The 12,956-nt window shown below is 37.2% G+C and overlaps 1 protein-coding gene across 9 annotated transcripts in view; it reads left to right on the top strand.

The window, feature by feature from the left end:
• The window catches only part of COL19A1 (collagen type XIX alpha 1 chain), a 168,176-nt gene that overhangs the window by 119,162 nt on the left and 36,058 nt on the right, over positions 1-12,956 (top strand). For all 9 annotated transcript variants that reach the window (XM_085056550.1, XM_085056551.1, XM_085056547.1 and 6 more), the window contains 7 exons: positions 4,046-4,108; positions 4,870-4,914; positions 5,875-5,910; positions 6,798-6,833; positions 6,942-6,995; positions 8,963-9,016; positions 12,393-12,446. In XM_085056550.1, the coding sequence (XP_084912676.1) occupies positions 4,046-4,108; positions 4,870-4,914; positions 5,875-5,910; positions 6,798-6,833; positions 6,942-6,995; positions 8,963-9,016; positions 12,393-12,446 (342 nt within the window). The remainder of the gene's footprint in view (positions 1-4,045; positions 4,109-4,869; positions 4,915-5,874; positions 5,911-6,797; positions 6,834-6,941; positions 6,996-8,962; positions 9,017-12,392; positions 12,447-12,956) is intronic.

Raw genomic sequence — 12,956 nt, 5'->3', positions numbered from 1 at the left:
TATGATTCTAAGAGTAAAATAGAAAGACAAGGAGGCATAATTTTGAAAAAATCTGCTAGAAGTCCATAAGAATTTTCCTTATGTTTATGGACTAAGAAAAATATTGTGCTAATTATAAAACCACCTGCAGCTGAAAGAATAAGAGCAAAAAAAAGTTAAAATTGCGTAGAACGGTGTTCAGCATGACAGAGCTTTTACACTGTTACTGCAGATATTTCAAATCTTTTAAGCAGGGGTAGTGTCTGCCATTGTAAGAGAATACAGAAGTTTGCTTAATTGATTTGGGAATATGTAACCTATCTGACCAAAAAACTATTTTATTCAAAGATTGATGACACACTTTTACAGCATTATTCGCCCAGTATAGTGGTTAATGTGTGTATCACAACTTAAGTCATGCAGGTCAAGCCTGGAGGACATTAATTGCTTTTAATAGTAGAATGCATGAGTATAAAAAGCACGTATATTCAGGGTATTTTTCTCACATAACATTCCCAGATGAGTACTAAAATCTTTCCTTGAATAGGAATTCTGGAGTTCAGTTCATGTCAAACATACCTTTCCAGCTGCTTTTATCACTGAAGGGATTTCTCTGTTATTTCTGATATTTAATTCGTTCCAAATCAGTATATCACCTTAGAAGCATGTATTAGGAATTAAGCACAGGGAATTTTCATGCCTGGAGGCTTAGTTTCTGTATTTGGTCTGCTGTTTCATATGTATGTGTTCAAGTTTTATATATTTTGGTTTCCTTACCAGTTTATTTTTCCTGCTATAGAGCTTTCACTGATACCAGCACTGTTTCCTCTATCAATACCATGTTTATTTTAACTCATTCCTAACCTCTGCCTTATGAATCTCTTTTATCCTGATAGTCCCTTTAAGGTTAATTCTGCAAGAGGAAATACAAACAGTGGTGATCTTAAGGAAATTACACACATCTGTCTCCAAAAATGGTGTTTGTTATCATTATAAGGCTCTAAGTATTGTTAAAGTGGCTTATATTTCCTAATTAAAAATATTCTGGGAAAAAATGTAGACCAGCTGGCATGTGTCTGCAAATTAATAATCTTTTAAATCCTGTACACCTTACCAACTTTCTTCTTCCTTCAGCTGTCTAATTTGAAGACTTTATTGAATGTCATGAGCAATTAACTGTTCAACAAGGAAATGCTGTTTGGTTCCAGATGAAAGAGAAGCTGGCTTTCTGATTCAAGTAGAAGGTTCTAAATATGCAAAATTTCTTTAACTAAATATTTAGAGCCTCCTAGAGTCATCTTAAATCTCCAACTGGTACAACAAATGTATTAGTTCCTATACATTCTATGATGGGAATGGGATATTCCCATCAAGGATAAGACAAAGAGGTTTCCAAAGAAAAGCACAGCTTCTCTGCTTCACCATCGATTCACTCACGCTGATGTATGTACCTGTAACGCCTTTTTCCACCATGCTGTTACATAGTATGACAAAATCCGATTTTGTCCACAGCACCTTGGAGACATCAAGCAGTCTTTCACATTCCAGTGTCAAATTTTCAGTGTGCCTCAGTTATTTGCATTGGTAAAATGACATTTGAGTGATATTCTGAGTTTTTTGGGGATTCCTTACAGCACAGAGAATGGTGATGTAATGTTCCATAATTTTATGCATGTTCTTAAGGATCTCACAACATCTTCTTTTGGTTTGGTATTTAAAGTGTTTACATATTGACCACATTTTAATTGTTATAGGTATTTTAACACCTTTTTCTTTTCCTGAAGATATTAGTATGGCTTCTTTGTGTAGGTATTTCTAGGAACCATGAGAAACTGTGGTGGCTCTTAAGACCCATCATAATTATTACTGGGTTTTCTGTTTCTTAGCAGATTATTTGCAATTTTTCCGATTGCTGTATGGTAATTTCTGATTGCTGTAATAAGTATTGGTAACTGCCCAATGTATTTAAATAATTTATTGCAACCAGGGTTCTTCTGGGTCAGCATCAATCACTTTATTGGAGTGATTTTTAAGGAGGCTGGAGTGCAAGCCTTTAAAAGCATACTTTACTTGATCCGTGTATACAGTGAAAGGGAGCACTATAAATACAATTGCTGATTGCAGCAGCAAATTGTGCTGAACAGCAAACCTAGATCAGCAGTGTTTCTTTAACGAAGGTGAGAGGAACCTGCTGAGGATAAGTAGTAGCATTGATCCTTGATGGGGTGGGAGAGTGCCGGAGCATTGCTTCCCTCATTCTTCCTTTGTGCCTGTTCCTGCAAGGCGTGTGACTATTTTTGTATTCCTCCTTGTTATGTCTTTTGCGCTTTCAGCGTAAATGAGATGCTTTGCATGTGTTCAGTAAATGCATTTTGCTCTCTTCTTTCTGCCAAGAAACTAGTTCTGCCCCATACTGCATGTTTCATTCATTCAGAGATGGGTAAATGATGCCTCAGGATTTACATTTATGTACTCTCAGGCCTCTGTTATCCTTTGCTTGGACTTTCAAGGCCTTTGTTTATCATCCTTCTTACTTACCAGTTTTCCATACATAGCTATAAGGTTATTTAGCGAAATTTGCTTTTAAACATCTTTGGAAAGGATGAGTTTAATCATCAATTTAATCTAAAATATTCACCAACACATAAAAATAAAAATGAAACTGAAACACAAAGAAATGAAAACTACATCACAGTCTGTTCAAGAAATTCTTCAGAACCATTATAATTCATGGTAATTTTAGATTATTCTGGAACAACTTCCTATCAACTAAGTTTTTTTTTGCTTTGGTGTATTTTATTTACATTTGCTTGTAAAGAGGAAATTACTTATTAAAATGCAAAGTCCATAAAGGTAGTTATTTGGTCTAATAGCCTTTTTGTCATTTATTTTGCTACTCCACATATGCATAAAAGGACCCCAACTCATTATAAGTCATAATTTGTAGTGTACTCATAATAACAGACACCTGGATTGTTGTCAGTCCACTGGTAGTCAATTATTCTCATCAATACTCAGGTACCTGGGTATCTGCCTCTTGCTCTGAAGCTGATTTTAGTAATTAGTGCACTAATAGTGTTACAAACCCTAAACACCAAAGAAAATCCTTCGGGAAATCAACATTTCTAAAACAATTATTATTTTATTCAATATATATATTTAGTTACCAACTTCTGGAAATACTAACAGGGTGTAAATGGCACTTTTATTCATCATGATGTTTTCCCATCTTAGAGATAGGGAAACTGGAATATGCAAGGGGAGTTGGCCTGCTCAGGCTTCCTGCTCAGCCCAATGGCACATATTCTAGGACTTGGATTCCTTGGATCTAGGCTGGAGTTCATTTTTCTGTTTATTGGGTTTTTGTTGCTTTTTCCTTTGTCATTGCAAAAAAACATGTTCCCCTTGGGAAATCTGAGTCTGACTTTGTGAAAAGGAAGCCATTTGCTTTGTATTTTATTGTGTCTTTACCTTGTACAGAAGAGTAAATAAATGCAGTGCAATATCATCTCAGCAAGCATACAACCTGAGAACCTGGTCCTTTAATCTCTCTGTCTTCTTTGAAGAGAAATGTGAGGAACCTGTTGACCATGTTCATTCCCTTTTTGTCTTACTACTGTAGTAGACTTCAATTAGTTCTACTCTTTTTTTGCATTTCATGCTGCTCAAAAGTAAAAAGCTTGTGGGTTTTTTTAATAGAACTGGGTTTTCTAACATACTTGAGAAATGCATTGTAACAATGAGCATAAAAATATGTTCTTTGTGTTGAGCTTAAAAAAATCACAGATTTGCATAGCAATAGTCAACATAGACATTTCCCTTTAATGCTTTTGTTCATCTTCTGCTAGTCAGGCAGGAGTGTGAATGCTTGATAAAGGATGTGTTCTGCAATACACTACCTAGCTGTACTGCATAGTCATTTATTATGCCTTTCTAGTAGTAAATTAGGACTTCTGAATTTACAACTGGTAAATTACAGGAAGTTGTTACGGTAAATAAATGAATCACTGTAAGTAAATGGTGACATTTTCTCTTTTCTGATCTTTGTGGTGAAATTTCTTTCCAGAGTGATACAAGACTACTAGGATTACTTGAGACACCTGGACTTAAAGGCCAGAAGGGAGACATTGTAAGCATTGGTATTAATTTGGAGATGTTTCAAAGTGCCTATCTAACCTGTCTCTGCCACCATTAACACAGTGTCTTTGATTTATCACAATGGGCTTTGAAGAAATAGGTTTTTGGGATGACTGGCACTTTGATCTGTGTAGTCCAATACCCAACTCATTGTGCTATCCTGCAGTGGTAGCATCTGATCCTTTCTCCTCTAGTGTAAGTAGAAAGGGAAAATGCTGAAAGAGTTATGTATGGTTTCTAGAATGCTGTCTGAGAAGTCAAATGAGCTGTGCTGCCAGTTATGTGGGAAAGACTCTGAAAAAGTTGACATTTAAAAAATATTTTGAATAGTAAATATTTAAAGCTGTTTCTCTGTAACACTGAGACTTTCTATACCACAAATACTCACAGGCAGCCTCTAAAAATTAAATGGCAGTCAAATTCTGAATCCACACCTTATGGCATTATACTGTTTATAGTCATCTGTCCTGTGTAAACAGCTGACCAATACTTTAACAATTGCATGCCTTTCAAACTTGTAAGAGAAGAGACAAGTGCTCTGGATATGTGACAGAACTGACGTTTTATTGAGAAGCCTGCATTTGAAAACAGTCATTTAAATTCATTTGCAGATGTTTAAAACTTGATTTCCATTGCAATAATAGTTAAGATTTTGTGGCCCACACAGAACAAAGTACATTTAAAGAAGAAGAGGGGTTTATTAACATTTGCCAGAATATAAAGATTTTAAATACAATTAATTTTCTTAAAAAGGGTCAAAAAGGAGAATTGGGAATGACTGGAGCAAAAGGAGAAAAGGTAAGTCAATTCCATACTTCTGTGGTCATGTGTTATACTGGAAGTTGGCTAAATATACTGATTATTAATGAAATCTTGTAAAATATAAAGGGGATCAAGACAATATATTTGAGCATAGGAAAAATTGTCAGTCTCTAAATGTCCTTAGTACTTTATTCAAGCCCCTCCTTGGAATAGTATTTACATATGCAAGTGAACTTCCCTGGTCTATCACCTCCCAGAGTCCTTGGCTTTAAAAACATTTACTTTTACTTAATACCAGTTTAAAATTATTTTATAAAAGTTTATAATCAGAGGCTGCCTCATGAATTACGTGCCAGTCAAACTTTTTCAAGTTATTAATGCAATCTTCAATATCTGTATGAAAAAAAACATTAAGCTTTAAAGTATTAAAATTTACAAATAAGCTTTCTAATTTAGTATCTTTTAGTTTAAGCATAAATTCTCCAGTGTGATTGAGGTGGGGGTGTTACTGGGAAACAGGTGTGTATTTTGCTTTTCTAGGAACATGTGATGTACACAGTTCTTAATTGACTGATTAATAAGTGTTTTGCCATTCAACTGTGAGGCTTTCAGTTGGTTTCTTTGGTCATATCCTTCTGTGTAAATAATTTTCATGCAGACAGAAACATTATTTTTACTCTGTTGGTATCACAGATTAATGATTTTGTGTGTTATAAAGCACTTGTGTTTGAGAATTTTTCAGGTTTGGATGCATGATCACTCTCTTTAGTTCTGTTCCTGACCCTCCCTTGTGCTCTGCTTAGAAGGATCACAGATGTCATGGTCTTGACATTAAATCAGCATCATCCCTCAAGTAAACTTTTGTAGCCCGTATATTTGTATTTTAAATAGGTTTTAAATAACCACATTTTCCAGGACTCTTCATCAAAACCAGAAATATGGACTATTTACCATTTTAAATAAATCCGTGTTAACCTCTTTCCTTTATTTCCTCAGGGAGAGCCTTCTGAAAAAGGGGACAAGGGAGATCCAGTAAGTATAGCATGTTTTGAACTGATGTGAATAATTTACATTTGAGATTACTTTCATACTGTATTCATTCTGTAATTCTTTTCTTTGTAAAGGTTCATTAGATACAGGGATTATGTGGGATAGCATACGTATATCTCCTTCTTACATATGCATCAAGTCTCACAGGTTATAAATAAAAAGCAGAGGTGCCCTGATCCTCAGCATTTCTGTTGCTGGTACAGTCCATGAACTGAGTTTGAAGCACATGGGTTTTTTAATTCTCTGAAGGTTCTTTCTTTCAGATTTTTCTAAAAGTTTTATGTGGCCTGAACTGCACTGTTTTGATGCCACTGTATGGCATTTAACATCAGGCTGTTCTCATACAGCCATTTTATGTGTGTTTAACTTCTTTGTTATTTCAGGGCATGTTTTCAGAACACTCATTCTGTAAGAGTATCTTTACCTATGTTACTTATTTTTAATTAATATTTTCCTCTCTTATGTTATTTGACAAAAGCTAATTATGTTTTTTTATACAAAACCCAAGGTTGCTCAAATTCTTGTGATTAACATTTTATAAAAAGTCCTACTCTAGTAATGTGTGGTTTTGGAGGTTAATGCTGGGTTCCAGAAGAGATGTAGTGGTGAAAAATAAGCTTTTGACTGGAAAAGCTCTTAAGCAAATGTAGTATTTTCAAACATTTTTTTCTTTAAAACATTGGGAAAACCTGCAAACAAAATTAGGTTGCAAGAGAAATGCCTTTCAGAGTTTGCAAAAGGCATCAGAAATTCTTTAATATTTTCCCAATATCTAATTTTGCAAATTGTATTACAATTTTTTAAGGTAGCAGATGAAACTCTTAATTTATCTCAGTTAAATTTTTAACTTCTTATGGTTGTGTTTCCAGGGAGAGACTGGAATGGAGGGATCAAAAGGAAATAAGGTATTTTTTGACTTGTGCACACTACATACACTGCCTGTATACATAACTGATATTAGGAGACATAGCAGTAAACTTGGATTTTTTTGTTTTCTCAAACAATATCCTCAGGGTGAAATGGGAGACCCTGGACCACCTGGTCTTAATGGAAATCCAGGATCAATGGTAAGTGAAAGTTATTTCATCCAATAGCAATTGCATTCTATGCTGTTCCATAAGAGGACTCTGATGCTATCAACTCTTTAGCTAGTGTTAATGGGCAAAGAATGCTAGTAGTTTACATCAAAAGCTTGTGCTTGGATCATGGCTATTTTACATAAAATTTAGATTTTACAAAAGGTTTTTTTGTCCTCAGTGTCATTCAGAAAGGAATATTTAAGCAACGCTCAAATATTATTTTGTCACTCAAGAATACAAGCACCCATTTTGCAATTACAAGTCCACTGGTAGCTGGGTGTATTGTCTTTATCCATCAGTGAGGCAAGGAGTAACCACTGCCAGTACCTTTGCAGTTCCTTTGGTTAATCCTATGAGACAGCAGGTAATGTCAAAGCAGTCATTGCCTTGCTTTGAGTCCATCTTTGTAGGCAAACTCAGGAAGTGTGGACTGGATGAGTGGACAGTGAGGTGGATTGAGAACTGGTTGAACAGGAGATCCCAGGGGGTCACAATCCGTGGCACAGCATGTGGTTGGAGGTCTGTCACAAGTGGTGCTCACCAGGGTTCAGTACTGGGCCCAGTACTGTTTACCTTGTACATCAAGCACTTGGACAAGCACTGGGACAAGCAGAGGCCTCCTGAGCAAGTTCCCTACAGCACAAAGCTGGGAGGAGTGGCTGGTAGCCCAGAGAGCTGTGCAGCCTTCAGAAGGACCTCGATAGGTTGGAGAGATGGGCAGAGAAGAGCTGTTTGAAACTCAACAGAGGCAAGTGCAGGGTCCTGCACATGGGGAGGAATAACCCTAGGGGACAACCTGCTGGAAAGCAGCTCTGTGGAGGAGGACCTAGGGGTCCTGGCAGACAACAAGCTGTCCATGAGCTAGCAGTGCCCTTGTGGCCAAGAAGGCCAATGGCGTCCTGTGGTGCATTAGGAAGAGCATTGCCAGCAGGCTGAGGGAGGTGACCCTGCCCCTCTACTCAGCCCTGGTGAAGCACATCTGGAGTGCTGTGTGCAGTTCTAATATCCTTAGTACAAGAAAGACATGGAGCTCCTGGAGCAGGACCACCAGGGACTGGAGTGTCTCTCTTACAAGGAAAGGCTGTGGGAGCTGGGCCTGTTCAGCCTTGAGAAAAGTCAATGGGAAAGAGACCTCATCAGTGTCTATGAGTGTTTAAACAGCGGTGTTGAGGAGGTTTCCAGGCTCTTCCCAGTAGTGCCAAGCAACAGGACAAGAGGCAATGAGCAGAAACTGACGCACAGGAAGTTCCACCTAAATATGAGGAAGAATTTCTTTACTGCAGGTGACTGAGCATTGGAAGAGATTGCCCAGGGCCTTGGTGGAGTCTCCCTCACTGGAAATATTGAAGAAATTCTGCAATGTGTTCTAGAATGACTCTGCTTGAGCAGGGAGGTTGAACTAGATAACCCACTGTGGTCCCTTCCAACTTTACCCATTCTGTAATTGTGTGACTCTGTGAAGAAAGTAACTGAAGCACAGATATTCTTGAGAATCACTCATGATGCCTTGAATTGTATCAAAGGTAAAATTGGAAACGGTTAAATCTAGCTGCCACACAACACTAGTGTTGGATAGTACACAAATTTTAGGTAATGAAAAAAAAGGCCCAGTGTGAATGGATGTGGCTATGGAAGCCACAAGATTGTTGTCTTAAAAATGATTCTTGAAATCTTGATTTATTCTTTTGTTATGTCTCTCCCTTTAGGTATTCCATTTGTATTTACTTGTATTTGCTTTGTATTCATACTTTGGATTTTGTACATATCAGCCCACCAGAGTTACTGAATTAAACATTAGAGTAAGGAAAAATGAGCAAACTCTGTACTTCTTACTCCATGTGGAAGATAATTCTGAATGCCAGATATTTTAATACATTTATATATAAGAATGCTTCACACCATATTACAGTAATTTATTGATTTTTACCTCAGATGTGTATTATATCATTTCACAGGGACTTCAAGGCCCTCCAGGACCTGTTGGACCCAGGGGACTGCCAGGAGAAGTTGTATGTATTGTGCCATTTTCCCAGCTGTAGCAGTGTGGTGTGTGAGCAGTTAGCCAGTGCAGCAGTGCTGCAGTATTTCCCATAGGGGTTCCTTTTGTGGGTGGCACTGTACCAATCAGGTGTGGAAGCACAGTAGGACTGGATGCCTTCCTCAGCAGGCCATTATCTTGAGTTTCAGTAAACCATCAGTATCCTGTTTCTGACAGTATTTGACAGCCTGAAGTGGATCTGGATATTGGGGTTTATTTAAGAACCACTGAAATGAGAGCTTTTACCCTTTCTGATTATCTCTCCCTCATTCCCCTGTTAGCATTGTATTCATTGGGTCCTGACTTCCCATTCCAGCAGGGAAATTGTGCTCAGCTGGAATGGCTGAGCGACACATTTTCTTGGTTTGTGTTGTGCAGCTGCTCAGAGTTACCAGGCACAGATGTTACTGGGCAAGGCTCCCCAAGGATGCACTGTGCTTGTACAAAACTGGTGGGTTGGGAGTGTCAAGCAGTGGTGTCTCAGCAGGATTTGAATGTTCCTGTAGTTATTGCGCTTTTGGGTACCCCACATTCAGGTCTGCCAACTGATTAGGGTTTGTTAAGGTGATAAGGGTCTCCTTCATGAGGATTTTACTGTACCTGTAGCAATTATGCCACTGGGCAGCAGGCTGATGAGTCTGTGAGCTGGTTGAGATTTCTCAAACTGGTAGGCACCTCCCTTAAAATCCAGCACACCTTTCACCCTTGTGCCTCTGGGCAGGAAGAGCATGGCTGAAATAGCAATCCAGTCTGGATTCTCCAGGAAATATCCTAAACTATTAAGCACCATTATTCTAAACTTGAAAGTGCCCTATGCATTTGACTGGACACCCACATATAGCAGAAGCCTCTTCTGGAGCCGTGGCTGTCTGTCTCCCTTCCAAATTATGACACAATCCCTCTTTCAGGGTACAAACAGCTCTGTTCTGCCTAATACCCTTTGCTTCAGTCCACAATACTAGTGGCGTCACATAATCTAACAAGTGGCACCTACCCCCTTGTCTTGGCTTTTATACCTCCTTTCTTCCATAGACAGCAAAGTGGCTTTTAAGTAGCGTCTTGGAGATAAGAGTGGTCAGATATGAGAAGTGGATCAAGAAAAGCAGACAATAAAAAGCTTAGCTTTAGCCTAGCAGTTCAGCCGCTCACTTGAAAAAGACTGGGATTTCAACCATTGCTCTTTGTGTGTGGTTTTGTTTTTTATCTTTTTTAGCCAACAGAAGCATCTAGATGCTGGTGTTGCTGCATTTTGTCTTAGGCCCTTCCACACGTGCTCTGAGACTACGTTGTGGAAGAGAACTCTTATTTTGAATAGCCTTTTAAGTCATATACCTTATTAATATTAAAATACCCTTCTGAGTGGTACCCAGCTGGCAGACTTTTTATTGTTGACCTGCTAAACGTCTGAGGGATATAAGTGAAGCAACCAGTGGAGTACAACATCTTCAGCTCTTGTCAAGGGAAAAGAATACTAGTATTTAAATCTGCATGTAGTCATTTTATGCTATGTTATTTACTGACCATTTCTTTGTATCTTATTTTCCTACTCAGCTGAGGCATATGTTTTTCATTTGTGTCTGATTTACCTATCTTCTATACAATAGTTTGTAAGCCTTCTCTGCTGTGCTTCTTTTTATGTATAAATCACCAATCCTATTGTGAAAGATAACAAAATACTGCCTTTCTCTCTTGCTTGTGTTGCCATCATCCCACTTGAGTTCATAATTGCCTCTTTTGAAACTGCTGTTTTGATGGCTCTCTGATCAAGTGACATTATGAACAGATAAATACTAGGTATAATATATGTAAGTCCTAGATATAGATGATCCTGAAGACTCATATTTGTGCACACAATTCTAGTATGTAAAAACATTAAATTAAAATATATTATAGAGACGTTGTGTTTAGCTTCAAGCTCCTTGTTTTGTTTTATCTTCTAAGGATGAAACATTGTAGATTAAAAAAATATAATAATTCATTTTATTCAGTATGATGACAATTATGGAAGTTTGAAAATTGTTTTACATTAACTTACATCTTTGAAGAGTCATCTAGCAGATAAGAAAACCACTTGAGCTTGGTCCAACAAAAAATTAAATTTGACAAATCCTTAGGAAAGAAGAGAGGGAAGAAAGACTGTATGTATTTTATACCAATATCAAAAGTGGATAGGGTAGACCATGATGACTCAATTTAAATTTCCATTTTTATAATGATTTTGTGTTGGTATAAGCAGAATATTCTTCATTAGGGTACTTTTTTCTCTTTCTTATGGTTTTAGTTTGGATGACTGGACGTAACAAGTACCTGTCTGTATTAAGTACAGAATGCAGCGGAAAAAGCAAACACAGCTGCTGAACATTCACTACTGGCATGAAAATGTTGTCATCTGTCATATGTCAGTGTTCACAAAACTGTGTTTTACACTGAGAAGAAAAATTAAAACAATATGTGTTTCCTTGTCTTTTTCTTAGAAAGTTCATTTTTCAGGCCAGCTTAAGTATCATACTTAGATTTTACTGTCCAGTTTGGGCACTTCATTCTTTACTGTGAAAATTGCTGGTATTCTTAGTAAAACCCTTGACTAAATAGTTGAATAACATTGAAGGGTCATGGAAAAAGTTTTCTGTATTTGTTACAGTGTAGTAAGAAAACCCCATTAAGCCTTACTTATTATTTAAATAGCTTCTGTTTAGATTTTAATCATTTTCATTTATCTTGATTTCTCTGCATTTATAAAAATCCTTCATGAAAAGGACAAGGGAAAATACTGAAGTTAAAATCAAAATGTGAAAGATGAGAAGATTCAGACAAAAGAAAGGCTGGAGCATACTTTACTGAAAACATTTGACTGTCCATTACATATCTAAAACATTTAAAGGGATTTGTTGGATTAACTAATGTGAAGGAGTAGAATTCATTGAGGCTTTTAAGATACCAGTTTGAATAATTAACTAGTACAGGAAATCATGCAGCCCTCCATGGGCAAGAAAGATGAGACACTTACTTAAAATTCAAGTTTTTATGTGCTACTGCCTTCCTTGAAAAAAATGATTGATTTTCAAGACTTGGAATTACTTTGAAATAGCAGGAATAAGCCTTTTGGTCTCTGTCTTTCTGCCCTGAGAGGATCCAGAAAATAACCTTGATGATTACATTTTCACTTAAAGAAAAATTATTCATATATTTAATTAAAGAAGCATTCATTAACTTACAATCTTTAACATTTGGGGTCAATACTAAAGCACAGTAAATAATCCAGTGTAAACTAATTTACATTTGTATTTTCATATAAACATTAAGGGAATAGCTATAAAAATGTACAGTTCTGTTTTTATTAATTACAGGGCTTACCAGGAGAGCATGGGGTACCAGGAAACCCAGGAATTAAAGGAGACAAGGTATGTTTTAAGTGTCTTAATTAAACTTGATATGTTAAAGGATTTTAAATTGTCACTTCATGAGTAACTTTCCATCCTTCAGTAGAGCATCTGCGTGGCTGCTGTATGAAATGACTTTAAAATGTACCAGCAGCAACCCCCTGTGTCTTGGAGGAGAAACATCTCTGCATTTGGAGATGCTTCAGGCCAGTTAGGCAACCCAGTTGCTCTTTAGATTAATAATGTAAGTAATGTTTCAAGGAGGTTGGACTGTGCTTTACATCAAATCTGTGTGGCACAGAAATGTCGGTTCAGGTTCTGACTACAGAACAACCTTTTCAGTATAGTGTCCTACCCAGACTAATGTGTACAATCCCACTTCACAGTCAGACAATTCATCTTGGCAGAGCTCTAGGGCAGCTATACTGTCTCAGATGTGAACCACAGCTGGATCTCTTTAGGACACTGTATCTTGCTATGTAGAAATCCCTTAGTTAGAATTCAGCCACATCAGCAAGAGCTAAAAATTAT

Source organism: Lichenostomus cassidix, chromosome 3, assembly GCF_008360975.1.
Source record: "Lichenostomus cassidix isolate B80296 chromosome 3, HeHo_3.0, whole genome shotgun sequence".
Taxonomy (NCBI): domain Eukaryota; kingdom Metazoa; phylum Chordata; class Aves; order Passeriformes; family Meliphagidae; genus Lichenostomus; species Lichenostomus cassidix.
This window is presented reverse-complemented; position numbering and strand designations above follow the sequence as displayed.